Below are 20,084 nucleotides of genomic sequence, written 5' to 3'. Positions count from 1 at the left end.
GATTTATAAACCTGCTCTGATTACGTCCATATTCAAGTTGTTAGCAGATCTGTTCAATTTCGCAGCTTTTCGTACACAAAGTGAACCTTTTTCACCTCATACTTTGATCTCCTCTATGTTTCTAGTTTGTTTGTATCAAGAAACCCGGAAGTGGAATGAGAAAAATGAGAAAGATTGCTTGTCAGCTGAAGAAACCCGGAAGTGGCATCAGAAGTTGCATGCGCTGAAAGCCGAAGGACTTTCTTTTTCTTCCTTTTTTTTTTTTTTTTTTGCTTGTTAGCTCATGAAACCCGGAAGTGCTACCCTCCCCCCCCCTTTTTTTTTTTGAAAACGCTCCGCCGGCCCTGTACTTGTTGTCTTTTTCCTTCGAAACGCTCTTACCTCTTCCGTATTTGGCGGATTCGAACATTAGTTGAAAACCGAATAACCGCATCACCTAAAATTCAATCACGCCCTTCTGTTGGAAAACTGCTAAGATGAAAAATGGGTTTAAATTTGCAAGTTTAGGAAACTTGATTCCTAACAATTATCGTATAGAATATACAGTATGTTGCCTACTGTAGTAATCTCCTTCCTCTCCACACAGCCCTCTGATCTCAAATCAGTGACACGTCTCCAGGCAAATGAGATTGTCCTATAGGGCTCACACCTGTAAATAAAATAGAATGTCCCAGACCCCTTCACAAATTCGTACCAAAGATACCAAAATAAATGGGAAAAAAATCAAAAATCAGTTTCAGTTTCACTTTCAGTAAGTTTAATTTCTCCACTTGTACATAACAGAAAATAATTATAACAATATCGAACATATTATTCACAAGTCATGAATATAGGATCAAAATTTTGCATTACAAATTTATAATCATGTGAAATAATACATAAATATCATTACAGATCTTTAAGTGTACAGGTGGAGGAGACCGTTATCAATAAGCAAAACGCTTGACTTGGACAACGTCCTCTGAACATAGTATGCCTTGTAACAATTCAATAATGCAGTTTGGCATAAAACTGAATAGCTGCAAATATTGAGTATGAATTCCTCTACAAACTGCATTTTGGTTTGAAGATGAAAGCTTTTCTAATGGAATTTGAAGGGACTATTATTTCATTGGGTGCATGCACGGAAAATAGGTGATTTTTTGAGTAAAAAGAACTCGTAGTCTGGCTTTGCGAACCGGGGCTTGGACGGAGTTTGAGCAGAAGAACCCGCCTTGGAAATTTGATCGATGACAAGGTATAGCTCACTTATCCAGGTTAGTGAAGATGAAATACCTCATTTCTCCCAGCTATTTTACAGAATTTTTTGAATTTTGAATTCTAACACACGTCTCTATGGGGAATTATTTACCCGTGTGAGCCCTATACAGCTTGTGCGTTTTTGTGGCAGTAGGGGGCAGCAGCATAGTCAATGCAGAGCGGGTTGCTCTGAGTCAATGTGTTGTCGGATCGTAGGATCCCCAGTTCGTTCCCCTGAGCATGGGTATGCAGTAGTCAAGTACTAGCCGAGTAGAAACTTTTTCGAAATGGAAAAGTTTTTAAGTACCTGGTTTGTTGTTGTTGTTGTTGTTGTTGTTGTTGTTGTTGTTGTTGTTGATTCGTGTTCTAGAAGAGTATTGGAGTAAATTTAACTTGGTTGCCACCTGAGCAACCTTTTTTTTAAAGCATAATTAGCATAAATAGCATATATGAAATATGTAATATATTACTAATTTTGATACACGGAACAAGAAAACATGGGAAATAAAACTTTTTAAGGGTTTTCTATATCGAGGAATCTATTCATAACATTTATTTTCAATTTCAAATTATGTAAGTGTCTTAAATACCGTAATTAGCATAATGAGCGTATTTGCATACGTATGATAGTGAAGTATGGTAATATATCGGGCCCTACCATTAATATGACATGAAAATGCTGTTAAACTCAAGGTTTTGTTGTTGGTGTTGTGGTTGATTCATTCTTAAGATGGGTAATGAAGTTATCTGAGCTTGCTTGGTACCTTGGCAACCTTGAACAATCATTTTTATTAGTCTCATTAGCATATTCAGCTAATTAGCGCAATACGTCATATGTTTTTAATTTCGTTGCAGAAAGCCCGAAAACATACGCACCCTTGTAACACGATTTTCAAGGGTTTTTTTAAGACCAGGATTCATCTGCAACACTGGTTTGTACTTCCAAACTATGTAACTGTCTTGAATATCATAATTAGCATAATTACATAATTAGCATATCATGTACCTATGTACAGTGTACAATAGTCCAGCAAATGGTGTCATATGCCATGTACTGTACATGACCTATGTTTTCTGGTTCCCTGTATCAAAATTAGTAATATATTGCATAATTATCTTATATGTATAACGGCTAATCACGTAATTAGGCTAATTAGGCTAATAAAAAAGTTGCCTAAGGTTGCCCAGGTGGTAACCAAGCTAAATTTACTCCAATACCCTTCTAGAACACGAATCAACAACATTACAACAACAACAACAAAAAGCCTTCTCGTATTCCCTACCTGTACTTCAAAAAAAAACTTTTCCTGGGCATGTACATGGTCCATGACATCGTCTACTGAGCTAAATAGGAGGCAGAAGAAGAAGAAGAAATACACAAATAGATAGTGAGACATCAAATTGATAGTGAGACCGTGATATTGACGTACAAATTACACATGTATAAGTGGGTGGTGTGTGTTCGTGGCGTGTTCGTGTACGTGCTGCGGTTGCGGGCATGCATACTACAATGTACAGTGTAAGTACCCTCTCAGCTCTAACGAGTTACGCCTAGCCTGTCTGTACAACGTGTCTGTTTATCACACAACGTAAATCCTGTTTGAGCGTGAATCATGTGTCGTTGAATAGCAACAGCAGTATGAAATCTAGGATATGACGTATTAGAGGACCTTCTGAGGGCAGATTTGGCACGAATGTATGGCTAGCAGAAATGGAAAGAGGAAGATAGCGAAGTCGAAGGCGGGAAGGGGCTCAAAAATGAGACAGATGGATATGTTTGAGGACGGTACTATGTCGGATAGCGCCAGCCTAATGACAGAGCAGCCTACGGCACCCAAGCGCTCCTCTCGCCCGAGTCTTCGGCTTATCTTTGGACTCGGTGTCGGTGCTTGTATCGTGCTGCTTGTAATCACGGGGATAGTGCTTGTGTCGATAAGTAATCAAGCGTCGAGTGATTCTTCGTCAAATGAACAGGACGCTCCTGCTGAATTGTGGAAGAAGGACCCTGCTTATGGCCTTTCAACGGAAGAAGTGTTTGTATGTTATTAACCTTTGACAATCGCCATTTGATCAACCTCTATTTAAATGTTTACGTTGCACCAAATCAAAACAGTTACTTTTTATGGTCCCTGCTTCTATTGCACACATGACTAGCACTGTAGCAGTTAAGTTCGCTTCAAGTTCTAGCTAAAAGTTAGGGCAACAGCTTTTTGATGGATATTTACCTTCGCCAAAAAGGGAGGAGGTTTATGTTTTCATTACCGTTGATTTGTTTGTTTGTTTGTTTGTTTGTACATGCAAAATAACTCAAAAAGTTGAGCACGGATTTGGAATATGAAACTTGCAGGAAAGGTTGAGAATGACACAAGGCCAGGAACAGATAATTAAATTTTAGTAGTTATCAGGAAATTTTTATGGATTTTATGAAGGATTTTCAATTTTTTGGCAGGTAGGGTCAATGAACTTTGGAAGTTCAAGCTGCGCATTTTTTAGTTTTTCATACGCGCACTAAAGTGCATGCTCTAGTCTAGTTTCTGCTATAGGGCGAGGCGCGACGCGCAGCTGAGGGTTTATGATGTAACAAAGGTTTTTTATACTGGGATATCGGGCTATTTTTCAGCATGCATACGTATGGGTGAAATCACTGATCTCAAGATCATCGGTGGAAAGTAGCTGTTTGGTGGAGGTCTGTGCTCTCCGAGTGCTTTTCTGGGTTTTTTTTTGGGGGGGGGGGGTGGGGAGTGAAGGGGCCAAGGGATGGGCATGCAGTATCAATGGCTGAACTCAGCAGTAAAGAAATAATCTTTTCTCTTCCCCCCCCCCTAAATATTAGTGCTAGTGCTCACTTCTCCCACTAGCACTCAGTTTTGGAATTTGAAGTTTTACTTTAACATGGTGTGGATGATCCATCCAGGGCTTAGTTGTTGGAGGTCATGCATTAATATGAACCTCCTTTGATTGAAGTCAAAATATCAGCCTTTGATATTTCACACTGTAGGTACTAACGAAATGGCATTCTCAAATGTGTCAGCTTCTCTGTGGATCATGGTATCATTCAGATGTACTTGTTAGCAATAAATATTGAAGCTAGAAAAACACTCAAAAAGTGCAGACCTCCACCGAGCAGGTGATTTTCACCCATATGCACATGCTGAAAATTGCCCACTTTCCTGATATGTAGAAGCCTTTTGTTTATATCATCAGCTTCCAGCTAAATGTCTTGGCAAAATTGTGAAATACATTCACAACTTTTAGATTTATTTTGCAAACAGATAAATCAACGCTAATGAAAACATAACCTAGCCTGCCTTGGCAGAGGTAATGATTATGACAAAATTGCCAGATGTGCACTAAAATCACCAAATGCCACTATCATTTTAACACAACGTGATCTATTTTTCACTTTTTGTTGTTAAGAAAATGACTTGTTGCTTGAGGCGCTGAGATGTATGCTTTGTCAACCAATTACAAATGACTTCCCTAAAATAGGACTCTTCTTGTCTGTTTGTACTGTGCTTTCTGCAGCTAAGGCATCGTGCCACCAGCCTAACCTCCCAAGCCTTGAGAGATGTTGCCAATGCGGTCAACGTCCAGAGCCTTAAGGACCAAGAACTGACCCCTCTCCTTATACCCAGGGTGCCAGACACTACAGGCAGTCAGCAAGCTCGCGATGTAAGTCCATGATGAGGATGTGATGATAATAATAGTGATGGTGGTAATCATGGAGATCTAGGATTACTGGTATCATGATGATGAATATGATGACCCATGGTGGCTGGTTAGGTGATGGTAAAGTTTTGTTGCACAACGGGCCACTGGGACCTTCAGTCTGTTTACTTGATAGGAGAAAAGTGCATGTCATGATGGTAAGTGCACTTTCTGCATGAAGTAACCTATACATGTACTTCAGTAATTCACCAAGTTCACACATTAATCAAAATCAGCAACAGAGGAATCAAAAAGTGCTTGTATGACCTCTTCCTGAGTCACCCAATTAATTCTTGTCTTCCTGAAATTTTGAAAGTCATATGGAAATAGCACTTCACTTTTTCATACAAAGTACTCATCTTTGCTCAAGCTCCTTGCCATTGTGAATAATGAAGAAAGAGGGTAGTGTGGTTCATTTTAAACATTGATAAGGGATGGAAGGGTTAGGATGCAATTTTTGATAAAATGGAAGGATTTTGTGCAGTAGCATGACCATCTATGGGGAAGGAGACAGATTGTTTGGCTTGAGAGTGAGGAACATAGTGTGTTGTTTTCTGTGAAAGAGAATGCCTCTCTCTTTAACTTACTCAGGACCACCAGCTTAAGATACTTATTCCTTTATATATAGTGGGATTGAAAGATTTGAATTAAACTGACACAATATTGCAAAATTGTTAAGGGGGAATAGTGATAATCATGTTTAACAATAATAATAATGATAGCAATAGGCATGGTGTGAGAAATAGTTTTGTAATGATAATTGTGATTACCCCCTGGGCAATTACCTGGGACTCTTCCCGTGACCCTAACCCTAATCCTGAACCTAATCGTAACCCTATCCCAAACTATACCCTAAAACTAACCCTAACCCTAACCTTTACTCTAACCTTATCACTAATCGGTATTTAAAGGGGGGGGGGGGTAGTTGCCCTGATACGGTTTAATGATAATATATGTAGTCAGGATTACTGTGTTGTAGTGATTGATATACTTGATTATGATGGCATCAAATTAGTTTAGTATCAGGATGATTGTGTTGTGTTTATTAAAATGTGCTACTGATGAAAACAATTTATGATAATGATATTATGATATCAGCACAGACAGAGGAATATGAAAAATGTTCAGTAAGGCCCACATTTACATTTTTATGCTACAAATGCAAATCATTTTCTAGTATTATTGAACTTTAAAGGCATTATTTACCATAATTTGCAGATGAAACAAAAACCCACCTTCAATGCTTCAAAATGCTATAATTCTGAAATGGACAATGTAAGTTGGGGATAAAAACAACCAATGTGAAAATGTTAATCAGTATAGTCAGTGTTAAGTAAATTCTTAGATGAAATATGAACAATAGTTATACACTGATGTGATAAGATTCTTTCTAGAATAAACTGTTTACAGTTATGGTTTATTGAGAAAAATAGTGATATCTCCTTATATTTTAGGCTTTATTACAAAATTTATTATGTGGTAGGATGTATTGTGATACAACTGACATACACATATGCATCAAATGTGAACTAGAACATTTTTTTTTTAATCACTGCTCCCAACAGTAAACTGTACCTTTGAAGGGAGTTAATGTCAGCATAATTTTGTTTAAAATAATTCTGTGTACAGTGGACTCCTGTTATAACGAAGTCCTCGGGACCGGCAGTTTTCTTTTGTTATGTCCAAATTTCATTATAACCAAACAGATAATCAATGAAAATACATAAAAGCGGATAATGTTGTGGCCTGATTTTTCACTTTGTTGTAACCGGAATTTCATTATAACCATGTTCGTTATAAGGGGAGTGCACTGTATATTGTGTTTTTCTAAGGATATATGTGACCACCACAAAACCAAACAAAAAGTCGCCAAACATTGATTTTTTTTTTAGTGAAGGACAGATTCTGAAAGAGCGGACTTTAAGCTTTTAAGTGATGTATAACTCAATTCAAATGGACTCCCCTAACCTCTCCTGATATTGAAAAGAAAACACATACTCTGGAAAAGTGTTTATTGAGAAAAGAGGCTGTAAAGTATTTAATCTTACCAAGCTGTGCTAGCTGTGCAATGAATGGGACAAAAAAAAAACAGGATGTGAAACTCTAAGGCATAAATAATGAAGTATCAGATTAAGCTGAAATTGATCATGCTGCATTAGCACATTCTATTCATGACTAATACCAACTTTCAAAGCAGTAGCATTATCTTTCCAAAAGTTATTAGAGCTGAAAATGGAGAATATGTAAAGGGTTTTTATGAAATAAGAAAGAGACTCTAAGGTGCACCAGCTGCTGGGCCCTGTTTCATAAAGCTGTTCGTAAAGTTACGAACAACTTACGAGCGACTGGTGATCAGTTCTTGTGCTGAATTATAGAAATTCTGATAAGTATAGCACATCAGAACTGATTACCAGTCGCTCGTAAGTTGTTCGTAACTTTACGAACAGCTTTATGAAACAGGGCTCAGCTGCAGAAAATGTAATTTCCCATTCGTTTTATGATCTCAAACTTTACTATGATGTAGAGGAAATCTTGCTCTTTCAGAAAATATGATTGACTAGTTTGACCCATCTCACCTATTTTGAGTCCTTACACAAAATCTGTGTGCGCGAATTTTTGTTGGTTTTGTGATGCATGGTCACATCTAGGTTTTTTTTTTTAAGATGATTGTTTAATATCACAGTGTTGTATTCAGCCAACTATGCAGACTAATTTTAGCCCAGCAGTGATTTTTTTTTTTTTTGTCAAACAATGTGATTCATCATCAGAAGGGCCAATAATGGCATCTGTAGATGGGATAATAGGGCTCACTGATCCATGATTACAATTTTGCTCTGTTTGTCAAAATGTAGTTCCTCTACAGAAAAATAACTTGCCAACAAGTCAATTCAGATACTTCAGCATGCATACCAGTTGATGAGCATGTGTATTCATCACCATGTACAAACATGCATATTTCATTTCTTTGTTGTGCGAGTGTCAATAATTTCTATGCGAGGACCAGCGGAGAATGTAGAGAATAGGTTGTGACCTCGAGGCATTCATTGTGGGCTTGAGTCCATTGTACATAGCAGAGTGTATCTAAATTCCACATTGAACGATGTCATGTTCTATCTCAACACTGCACTGGTGCTAACACTGGTGCTATCTCAACACTGGAACCAGCAATAATCCCAAACTTGAAAATCACTTGATTGTGAGTGGGTTGACCTGAAAAAGATGACATAATTCTGGTAGCTAGGGTTGGTCCCTGTGCTGAATATCATCTGCTGAACTAAACTCCACTTTTCACATAGGCAATTATGCTTTTTGCCTGTAGACTAACACCAGCCCCAGGGATGATGATATTATCCCCACTCACATCAAGTATGTACAGAACCTGTGTTAAATGCAGTAGTCGCTGTAGAATGCATATGAACAACACAAGACATGGCCACACACCAGTAATTCAGTGCCAGGAAGCAAACTTGGAAGCAAACTGAAGATTGTTGTATTGTGGATATGTTTGTGACATTTCAAGCCCTTCTTCTCCATCATATGTCTCAAACAAATCATTCATGACTGTATCAAGCTTATTTGACAGAACCAATTCCCCATATATTACCGGAGTACATTACTTAGTTATGTAGGCCTATAAGATAGTAGAGTGAAAACTGTATGTGTCAGTGGAGATGAATAACAAACAGAAACTTATTATCATTTATTCATCATATTCATTTGTTCATTTTCCAACTTGCAATTCATGTAGTTTCGCTAGTAAATATATGTATTTATCTTTCAAACTTTATCTTTCAATCTTTCAAACTTTCAAAACGTATTTAAACCTTCAATAATGATAATAATGGCTTCAAACAAAGACGTTCATAGCTCTGAAGAGGAGAGATAACACTCGAGACATACAGTGCATGCGTACAATAATGATGACACTGAACTTTATCAAAAAGTACATGTACTAATGAGATAATTACAACAGAAGAAGTAAATGCTACAATTCTTACTGATCCATGTATCAATGTAAATTGTATACAAACTCAATGCGGCACAGTACACTTGGCAAGTTTGTGTTCAGTCCATTTTGTTGCTCTGTGCAGTTTGCTCTTACACACTCTAGACCACATTGCAAGATGGTCCACCATGATATGATTGCTGACTCAGTTCAGTCTGGCAGGGTTCAGCTGGGGAGTGTTCAGTTCTAACTCATGGTACACCGTCGTTTGCATTACCATGCTTTTGAAAAAAATTCGGACTGAATGCACCCTTGGTTGTAATTCTCTAGTGGGAATGTCACTCTAGTGGGAATGTCACAAGTGTGTAGATTGTAATTTGTTTTAATGTTTATCTCCTGTGCAGAACTAGGAAGTTTCAGAAGAAAGAAAGTTTAAATGATCATTAGTGAGTCATGCTTTCAAACTGTCTAACAATAGCAGAGGATAGAACCTTGTAATTCACCCCCACCCCTTTCAGTTGAGTCATGTCAAGCGTACACTGATTAGTAACACATTACTCTACCCCACCCTTTGCAGCACATTGTTGGTAAGCTAGCGAACCTTGGTGGCTGGGATGTGGAGCTGAATACCTTCAGAGACAAGACTCCCTACGGCCAGAAGTCCTTCACCAACATCATTGCCACGGCCAACCCAAATGTGAAGCGGCGCCTGGTCCTGGCCTGCCACTATGACAGCAAGTACTACCCCGAGAGCGAAGGCACTTTCATCGGAGCCACAGACTCCGCCCTACCTTGTGCCCAGATTCTCTACTTGGCTAGGATGCTCAACAACTCACTGAAGCAGGCAAATGCCACCAACCCTGTGAGTGGTTTTTAAAAAAAAAAAAGGAAAAAAGAATCTGATCAATGTTAGAATTTTTTAAAGATGTTAATACTGGCTGTATGCATTTTATAGTGTAGTTCTCACAATGATATACCAAATATCTTTGACCTAGCAAATCAATGTTAAAAAAAACAAACAGTATCGTGCAACAGAAAATGTGCCAGAATATATGTGCCAGAGATAACAATAGCAATTCAATATTCAATTCAATAGTTTATTTATATGGTAGATAGTTTGAGATTTGAAAACTGTATCTATGTAGAGAACTTAACAAACTTATTTTATTCATAGAGCCTTCTGAAAGCTTCATTTGAGATGTAGAAATTTTTTTGACAAAGAAAATTTGACTTGCAACTAATTTCAAAATCAACTGTGAAGCAAGTTAGGTAATCTACTTGAGTAACAATTGTGCAAACATCTCATGTGCAGAGCATTTTTCAGCTAGTATTGTTTTTCTATTATGTTTTTTTTTGTTTGTTTTTGTAAGTGGATGGGGCCAATATACATACAACAAAGGCTGTTGAAAATATATTTAAATTTGATTGTTGCAGCTGCTGGTTTTTGCAGTAGACAAATACACTTGTAGCATATATTTAAACTTAATTGTTGCAGCTGCTGGTTTTGCAGTAGACAAATACACTTGTAGCATTGACCACATCAATGGGAAAAAAGTCTGTTTAGTAAAATGAAAACTATATGAATATGATTTAGCAATGAAACAGCTGGTTTTTGTAGAGCCCACTGGAGGTGTGGGGAGACTAAGGGATCGCCTGCGGCGTCTGTCCGTCCGTCGTCCGTCTGTAACGCTACAAAAACTTCAATAACTCTTTACTCTGGGCTTCAATTGCAATCAAACTTCGTGGGAAGAGGGGTCATACAAGGTTTCACATTTTATAATATATGAAGGTCACCTCAAGGTCAAAGCTCACAGGCAAGGGTCAACGGACTTTTAGAGCCCAATGTTAAGTTTTTATGGCGCATTTATACTATGGGTCATAACTTTTGATCCATAACTCTATTTGTGACTTAACCTGGATGGTAGATGTCCCTTGGGGAGTGGATGATCACCACAAGGTCAAAGGTCACAAGCAGGGGTCAACAAACTTTTAGAGCCCAATGTTAAGTTTTTATGGCGCGTTTCTATTATGGGTCATAACTTTTGATCCATAACTCCATTTGTGACTAAACTTGGATGGTACATGTCCCATGGGGAGTGGATGATCACCACAAGGTCAAAGGTCACAAGCAGGGGTCAACGAACTTTTAGAGCCCAATGTTAAGTTTTTATGGCGCGTTTCTATTATGGGTCATAACTTTTGATCCATAACTCCATTTGTGACTAAACTTGGATAGTAGATGTCCCTTGGGGAGTGGATGGTCACCACAAGGTCAATGGTCACAAGCATTGGTCAACGAACTTTTAGAGCCCAATGTTTAAGTTTTTATGGCGCGTTTCTGTCATAGGTCATAACTTTTGATCCGTAGGTCCGTTTGTGACCAAACTTGGATATTAGATGTCCCTTGGGGAGTGGATGGTCACCACAAGGTCAAAGGTCACCACAAGGACAAAGGTCACAGGCAGGGGTCAACAAACTTTAAGGGCCCAATGTTAAGTTTCTGTGGCACATTTTTTTTTTTTTTTTGCCATAAATCTTTACCCTCTTATATCTCTTTTTATCTGTTATATCTCTTTGTTTTAATCTGTTATATCCCATCCGCGTACAATTTCTTGTACGGGAATGGGCGAGACACATTATGGCACTTGCCTTGTGTATGTTCTGTAAGAAATGACAGCTGCACTCATTACGTGGTTTACAAGCATTAGCATATAATGGCAGAAATTTCCTTGTGCACTAGTGTTGTATTGGCAAAGAGCCAGGTGTGATGTATGATGAAAATGCTCTGTGTAGAACACACACACAACAGGGTAAAGCTGGACCTTGTCTGAAAGAAATAGTAACATTTTACAAGCACAACAATGAAGATTTGATCAAAATTGGATACAAATTTGGAAAAATATCAAATTGTAAAGTTTTGCTAATTTATACAAACAATGCAAATAGGTAGTTGATAATGTCATCGGAACACTACTTGCCATATAGTTTGTACATAAACTCTGGAAATATCTTTTTTTCCATACACATGAACTGAATAATGCCTTATTCTCAAATCCTAATATATTTGACTGACCATTATTTTGAAGTTATTTAAGACAGGAATATCATTATGTTTGACACTTTTATAGCAGAAAAATTAATTTTCATCTTTTTTTTTTATACAGTCAAGAAAAATTGTGAAGTGATGACATACAATTCAGCTCACTCATTTGCTTGTTCATATCAGCTGTTCAGGAATTGTTTTGCCAAAACAAGGTGTCGTGGCCGAGTGGATAAGGGCGCACGTTTCTGAATCGCGTGAGCGTGATTTAGATTCGTGGGTTCAAGCCCCACAAAGCCCGACACATTTGCCCTTCAGCAAGGCGCACTTTATCCACATTGCTGCTCTCCACCCAGGAGTACAAATGGGTACCCGGTAGGATGTGAAAGCTTATGTTGGTTGATCAGTATGTGTGCGCCTGTGAAATGGCGACTGGCTGGAATGCTCCCCAGGGAGTGGAGAGTTAGCACTGTTAGTGCTGGTTGGAAATGATGTATCCAGAGACCAGGGTAATTATAGTATGTATGAGCTTTGAGCACTCTACAGAGTGGATTTAGCGCGATATAAATTGATATTATTATTATTGTTATTAAAACTAGAGAATCTCGCAAATTTCTTAACTTCATTACTTTTCATTCAATTTGATCAGTTTCTTCACTTACGTGCATGTAATATTAACTCTTTCTTTTCAGACTATTAATAAAATGGTTCAGAATTCCCTGTTAAGGGACCTGCGATTAATTTATGTGTTTTCAGAACTGACATGAAATACTTTTCTTAATTTTCTGATTGCTAATGTCTTTCTGCTTTATTTTTTTTCTCACAGCCTGTGACACTTCAACTCATCTTCTTTGACGGTGAAGAAGCCTTCGTCAGGTGGACCTCTAAAGATTCAATATACGGGGCACGACACCTGGCAAAGAAGATGTCCCTCACAGCCCATCCGCCCGGAGCTCAGAATACAAATCTGCTCCATGGAATGGTAACACACAAAACCTCAATGCAGCTACCACTTGCAAGATGGCATACAATCATTTACTGTCCACAAAGAAGCAATGCATTCAGCTTACACGATGATGAACTATTTTGGTCGTTGACCCCCTTGTGTAATTCCTTTGTCATATCTTATATTTTGGTCTCCTTGAAACATGAAGATGGGTATCAAACCAACTCAGAGGTAGTGCTTCTTAGAGGAAGGAGATCTTTAAAGTTGGTCATATAGGGACAGTGCCCCCAAGGGACCCAAGACTTGAGCCCCACTAACCAGAGATGGGCTTATTGTTTCAAACCTTCCCCAGCACAAGAATTGTTAAAGCCAATTTTGGGTGGCATGCAAACAGATAATGAGTAACGAATACTATCACTCTTTGGGTCTATATTGTATGTTATGTGTGCATGTATATCTCTGTATGTGTCTTAGTCAGGATATCATGCTTAAATTTTGCTGAAACTTATTCTCCATTGAAACAAAGTGTCTAGATATTGTTTGCAAAACTTCGTGGTGGTGGGTTAGATGCTATTGTTCATATCACTCTCTAATGCAGCTTTGTCCAATTCATGTGCTTTCTTGTCAGTTGTCAGTTTGAGTGATGACAGTGAAATGGACAAGCAGCCATATCATTATTTGTAATCTAATCAAGCCTGCATTTATTTTGTTAGTTTCTTTTCTGATGTTGTCTTAAAAATGTACCAAAATTATGGTAGAAATTATAATGTAGCATCTGTAGTGGTATGTGTAGTTCAAATACACATTGTTGTTTGCTTCACCATCTTACTGTGCCTTATGTATTTATATATGTTTGTTTTTTATCGTTTTCCCCAGGATATGTTTATTTTGCTGGATTTACTGGGGGCCAGAAATCCAAGCATCCCCAACTTTTTCAGGTCAACCAGTACCTGGTACAATCGCATGGCCAACATAGGTAAGCTCCATGATAAAGATAGTCATCAAATATTAACTGCCAAGCTTCTTCTAGAGGAGAGACTTATGGTGTTATACCAAGGAGGTTCAAGAGATGGAGTCACAACAGTCTTATTTCCTTTGATCCCATGTTTGATGCTGCCACTCAAACAATGTGCCAAACTAGATTTGTCTCACAGATAGGAAGACAACTGAATCTCTCTTCGAGGAAAATTGTCTTGTCTTTAGGACAGTAAAGTATTTTTCCCATGCCGACTGTTACATTTTTAATGTTACACACTAAGTCTATAAATGGTATAAAACACAATGTTCAATAGAATTTTAGAGCTGTGATAATCTTTTCTATCTCAAAGATGGTACACTGTATTGTATTTGGTGTAATGCACATTGGAACCTGAAAATAAAGCAACATCCCTGAAATGTACCCTTTTACTGTGGAAATGCCCATTTGATTTAATGAAAAAACAAGCAAAATATACTGAACAATGTGTTCGGGTTCAAAATAAATCGGCAGATTGCTCAGAAAGATGGTAGCATCAAACCCTAGTCAGTAGAGGCACAAGTGCGCCTGTGGAATTCTTTTGTGCATCCGTAGAAAACTGACAGCTGTTGTAATGATTATAGACAGTTGGAACTCCATCTCTTTAACCTCCTCGGTTATACTTTGTAGAAACTCAAACCATATACTTTATGTCAAATCTTGATAGTTGCCCCTTCCATTTGCATTGAAAAAAGAAATAAGGCTGTGTTGTAATAGCACAAGAGAAAAATTATGTGTTTTTTTTTCTTCTACCATAGTGTGACTCATGATTTGCTCAACAGTCGGCTGCATCCAGCTGATGCAGTTAGATGGCTGAATGGCTCGCTGCACATTTTGCATTTTGGCTGCTGGAGTAGTCGAAAGCCCCATTTAAACAGACCTTACTGAGACAATGTCGCGACAACATGCGGAGAACGAAATTCCTAGCGTCGGGCAATAAAATCACAGGAAAGAGCGAGGGGTAAACACACACACCGAAAACCTTCTGTGGGTAGGTTTCCGTGAAGGGGGTGTGTCCGCTGATGCGACTAACCTGCCCACCGGCCAGCACTGCCTATTGTTCTAGATTGTGCACATCTAGGGAGGCAATCGTGTTGGTAAATGAAACATGGTTACAATCATTGATCTCAACTACATAGAGATCAGTGGTTACAATCCATGCACATGATAGGCGCACGGCATGCCAATCATTTTCTGTCTGCAGTGTTCAACATGCATGCTGAGTGTTTCAGAGGAATGTTACTGCAGTTGTGTTCTAATAGAATGGTTGTCTGGGTAATGTCGCCCCAATTACCCTAGCTGGTCAGAGTAAGGGTACAATTTGGCAAAGTGACAGCGACAATGTCTGAGCAACATTTTGCAGGGACTGTTTTAATAGGCAGGGTAATAAAGATTTCCTGGATGCTGCTCGTACGTTGTTGCGGTAACTCTTGTTTGAAAGGCTCTGTTAACTCTTTACGTGCCATGGTGTGAACCCCCGGTGTGCCACGTTATTTTGAGACATCATCGAAGTACTGCTTTGGGAAAACATTCTGTGTTTGAAATCCATGTAACTTTCGCAGATTTTTTGTTACCCTCGACATGTAATGAGCAAAGTTGTACAGAAAATGTCTAGCTTTGCTTTGATGTAAATTGCATTGGCAAATCTATGATCATTTTCTTTCAAAATAACAGTAGCTGCATTGTTTTAGAGGCATGATTTTTGCACTAAAAACACAGACAGAAACCAGGAATGTACTTTCAAATCCAGCAAGGAACACCGGTTGATAATCAATCACAACACAAAATTCAAGCTACGTGTGACGGGAACTGACCCGCAAGAAACGCTTTCATTGTATTGTGACATTTGGCGATTTATTGATCGGTTTGGGCGGGTTTGTGCGTTTGAGCAGAATATGAGAAGTTGGCACGCCAACGACTGAGTCAGGCGTGCGAACGTCGCACATAAAGAGCTAGAGTAGGACGTAACTCACATGACAATATATTGTAGCTTCTTTCGATTTTTTTTTTTTAACTGACAAGAAATTTGTTGGGGATTTACTGTTTGCTCCGTGTACCCATTATCTGCACAGTTTAAATCTTATACATTTAATGGGGATAAATTTTGCTTCAGTAGCATGAAACAGAGTTAACCATTTTCCTCGTGTAATGAAATGTCTGAACACTTGAGAGTAGAATTATTTTATTCACCAGACAAGCCTAAATGCATGTAGTCTTTGGACTGCCTGTCACAGTTTCACTTGTCATATATATATTTTCTGATATATCATCAGAAAATTTAAGCAAAGAAATTAATTTGTATTTTTCATGTGATATGATAGATTTGTCTTCTTTTCATTTCTTCTTTCCAGAACAACGGCTGAAGAGAGCCAAGTTGACTTCTCGTTACAACCGAAACTATTTCAATGGCAATCAGAGATTTGGTGGAGGCATACAAGATGATCACATTCCGTTCCTAGAAAAAGGTTTGTATCACTCGTCTTATTTGATTTTTTTTTCCCTGAGAATAGCTACTCAAATGCTCCATCAACATACACACACAAATGCACAGGCATGCACACATACAAATCTAGAAAATGTGTACAGCAAATCCAAATACTGAAACTAATTGATTTTGTTTTTGTGTGAAACTTTGTGCTAGTACGATATTATTTCTAGTTAACACTAAACATTACTAACACTCTTTTACATACTGCAGTAAGTTAAAGCATGCCATCAGAAATGTCAGTGTGTGATCATCCTGTAAAAAAGAAGCTTTACTTTCTTCATCTGATAAATCAATTTAGTGACATACAATGTGTTTGTGGGTGTATTAAAGTATTTTACTCGTGAAAAGTAATAGTAATGAACATTAAGTTCTTTCTCATTTTGAAGGAAACACTAGATTAACCTTGAAGCTTGCTGCAAACAAGGTCATTCTATCTCCCTAATTTAGAAAGTATATGCCAAAGGTGCATTGAAAACACACTCAAATCTTTTGGCATCAGTGCCTGTCGGGGGAAATTCAATATTTGACCAACTTTTTGACAGGTGGCAGGTTCAGGTGTTGTTTTGTGAATAATATATGACATAACATGCCTCTGCACCTGGATGTTGCATTTTTAGTGGTCACTTTCCTGGCAGTTGACCACAAAAGATATGTTCCGACGTACAAGATTTTCAATTCAATGTTTTGAAGAAGTTGATTTCCATGTCTATGCTGAGCAGTGTTAGTGTTTGTTTGTTTTGTTTTGTTTGTTTGTTTGTTTGGGTTTTTTTTTTTTGGGGGGGGGTAGTTTGTATGCTTATTTGTTTTTATGTATGTGTGTAAAGTACATCCATAAAATCACACAATACAGAAGACCATAATGCCTTGTCAGTGCATGCAATGCAGACTCTTCACAATTATTAACCCGTTGAGGACAAGTCCCGAGTATACTCGGGCAAGCGTCTATGGGAAATGCATGTTGTAGCAAAATCAAACTGTCCTCAACAGGTTAGGCAAGCAGTGTCAAATACGAGGTGTGTCAGAAAAGTTCCAGGACTGGTGTCGTAAAAGATTTATTTCAAACCCAAACTTTAAACTAAGAGGTTTCTCTTTCAAAATAATCTATCTAGCGTATGTAACTGTGATCTTAGCTCTCTGCAGCCATCAGATTTTTTTTCTACATACCAGTAATTTTATATACACATCCTCTGTTTCAGGTCGTTTAGCAATGAGCACAGAACAACGAACAAACTTGAGGTTTCTGGTACAGTTGGGGAAAACTCCCTCAGAAGTGCTGAGACTGCTGCAGCAAGTGTGCGGAGATGAGACGATGTCATGCACACATGATGTTGAGTGGTGCAAGAGGTTTAAAGAAGGACATGGAAAATGACCCCAAGAGTGGAAGGTCCTCAACAACCAGGACTGAGGTCAACATTGAGCATGTCAGGCAGATGATGCATGGCAATTGTCGGCTGGCTGTTTGAATGATGGCAAATGAGCTTGGCATGAATCAGGACAGCGTCTGGAAGATTCTCACTGTAGATCTGGACTTGCGGAAAATCTGCGCAAAGATGGTGCCAAAATTCCTGAGTGATGACCAGAAGAATCGATGCATGCAAGTTTCATGCCAGGCTCATTTGCCATCATTCGAACAGTCAGCCGACGATCGCCACTCACCATCTGCCTGACACATTCAATGTTCACCTCAGTCCTGGTCGTTGAGGGCCTTCTGTTCCTGGGGTCATTTTCCATGTCCTCTCGTCCTTCTTTAAACCTCTTGTACCACTCAAAAACGTGTGCGTGACATCGTCTCATCTCAGTACACTTGCTGAAGCAATCTCAGCGCTTCTAATGGAGTTTTCTCCAACTGTACCAGAAATGTCAAGTTTGTTCGTTGCTCTGTGCTCATTGCTGAACGACCTGAAACAGAGGATGTGTATATAAAATTATGCAGAAAAAAATCTGATGGCTGCAGAGAGCTAAGATCAAAGTTACATATTTCAAATCGATTACTTTGAAGGTGAAACCTCTTAGTTTAAAGTTTGGGTCTGAAATAAATCTTTTATGACTCCAGTTCTGGAACTTTTCTAACACACCTCGTACACTGAAACAACCAAATGTTCACACATCTGTTCTTGGCAAGCGTCAGTTCAGACAGACCTTGTGACTAAGAACTATTCAAACTGTACATTACATAATGTTCTTGCTGCACAATTCCTGTATCCCAAAGTGGGAAATAACAACTGAAGCTCTTTCTTACTTTATGGGCAGCTGAACAACTTCCTGTGCTCTCATCCTGTAATGTTCTAGTCCCCAGTATAGAATCTGAAAGATTTGACCATCAAACCAAATACAGATGTTTAACATACCTGCAGAGCACATATGGATTCATTTCTTTACCTAGCATCCAGCGGTTGTCACCTCGTACATGTTTGTTTGTTTGTTTTCTCATTGTGCATGAGTTTGCTATGATGATCCCTGACATGCTTGGCCACTTTGTTTCCCTTTGACCACAGGGGTGCGAATTCTGCACCTGATTCCGAGCCCGTTTCCGTCCGTGTGGCACACCATGCAGGATAACGCAGCTGCCTTGGATGACGCCACCATCCAGAACCTCAGCAAGATCCTCCATGTGTTTGTAGCAGAGTATCTAAGCCTGCTGGTGTAGAGCAAAGCTCCCAAAACACAAGTTCTGTTCCAGCATCTCCACAGGGCTCATATTTCATTTGCAGTAACACCAGTTTACGTTCAGGTTAAAGGTTACCCGTCATTTCTCTGTGTGTGTGTGGGGGGGGGGGGGGGGCAATTGTATAGAAGAAGACAGGCTTGTTTGAATCTGTATACTAAGATTTATCCCTTTACGTATCCAAAGTATTCAATTCATACTTACAATGCAACAGGTATGTCAAAAATTACATTTTCCTCATCAATGAAAGATGGTTTGAAAGCTCATTGAAAAGAGCTAGTAGTTAGCATCCTCCTGTACCGAGAGTGCTTCTTGTAGTAACCCTGTGTGTATTTTGTTGCAGAATCTTTTGTAAAAAACAGTTTATCATAACCAGCTGATATAACCCATCTTGTATGATAAAGAAAACAAGTTTTGTTTTATGTACTTGATTATTTATACTCAGATCTTACACAGTAGCCAGAAGATGCCTTCATGATTCAAAGAAAGCACATTTCATAAAAAATAGTTAAGACTCATTTTATCACTTTATGTGAAAAAGAAAAAGAGACAGAGTAGCCTAAATACGATATTGGGCAAGTCATTTCTAAAGCTACATGTAGATAGTATATAAGGGAAAGTAGAAAGGTCTTGGTAAAAAGGGTCAGCTACCTTTATCAATGAGTGTTTTTGTGTTTCCAAGATGTTTTTGCTAAATCTACTTAATGGGCTGTGCAAAAGTGATATGTCAGAGTAAAAGTCTGCAGCTTGTAGGATTTTTATCAATTTTATTATTTCTTTGCACAAAAAGGAGAGATTTATCGCAATCTGATAATACAAAGAGGCAAGTTATACGGTGCAATTTTAAGTGTAAATAGGTATCTTTATATTGCTGCTTTTTTCTTTTTCTTTTTGTTGTTGCAATGTGCGGGAAAGTATCTTTTGTGTTAAATCTGTTCCTGTAGGGAAGAGTGGCAAAAACACTATGTAGGTGACATGACAGCATGCACAGGTCTGTGGAATTGACAATCTGTTTTCTCTTGGAGTCTATATTATTC

The 20,084-nt window shown here is 38.5% G+C and overlaps 1 protein-coding gene across 1 annotated transcript; it reads left to right on the top strand.

Annotated features, from left to right (window-relative positions):
- Positions 1–2,841: 2,841 nt before the first annotated feature.
- LOC139715065 (glutaminyl-peptide cyclotransferase-like) lies at positions 2,842–19,086 on the top strand. Its single transcript, XM_071626691.1, has 7 exons — positions 2,842–3,276; positions 4,765–4,911; positions 9,471–9,755; positions 12,760–12,915; positions 13,756–13,855; positions 16,246–16,359; positions 18,878–19,086. Exons 1-7 carry the CDS (start codon positions 2,938–2,940, stop codon positions 19,027–19,029), a joined length of 1,293 nt encoding a protein of 430 aa, XP_071482792.1. The 5' UTR covers positions 2,842–2,937; the 3' UTR covers positions 19,030–19,086.
- The last annotated feature ends 998 nt before the right edge of the window (positions 19,087–20,084 follow it).

Source organism: Diadema antillarum, unplaced genomic scaffold (assembly GCF_040938485.1).
Source record: "Diadema antillarum isolate AM-2024a unplaced genomic scaffold, OU_Dant_1.0 scf00000046, whole genome shotgun sequence".
Taxonomy (NCBI): Eukaryota; Metazoa; Echinodermata; class Echinoidea; order Diadematoida; family Diadematidae; genus Diadema; species Diadema antillarum.
This window is presented reverse-complemented; position numbering and strand designations above follow the sequence as displayed.

Excerpts from the sequence above, each read along its gene's own strand:
- LOC139715065 (XM_071626691.1), top strand. The coding sequence starts at position 2,938 with ATGGCTAGCAGAAATGGAAAGAGGAAGATAGCGAAGTCGAAGGCGGGA. Across the intron at positions 4,912-9,470 it reads GCAGTCAGCAAGCTCGCGAT|CACATTGTTGGTAAGCTAGC; the intron begins GTAAGTCCATGA and ends CACCCTTTGCAG. Across the intron at positions 9,756-12,759 it reads AGGCAAATGCCACCAACCCT|CCTGTGACACTTCAACTCAT; the intron begins GTGAGTGGTTTT and ends TTTTTCTCACAG.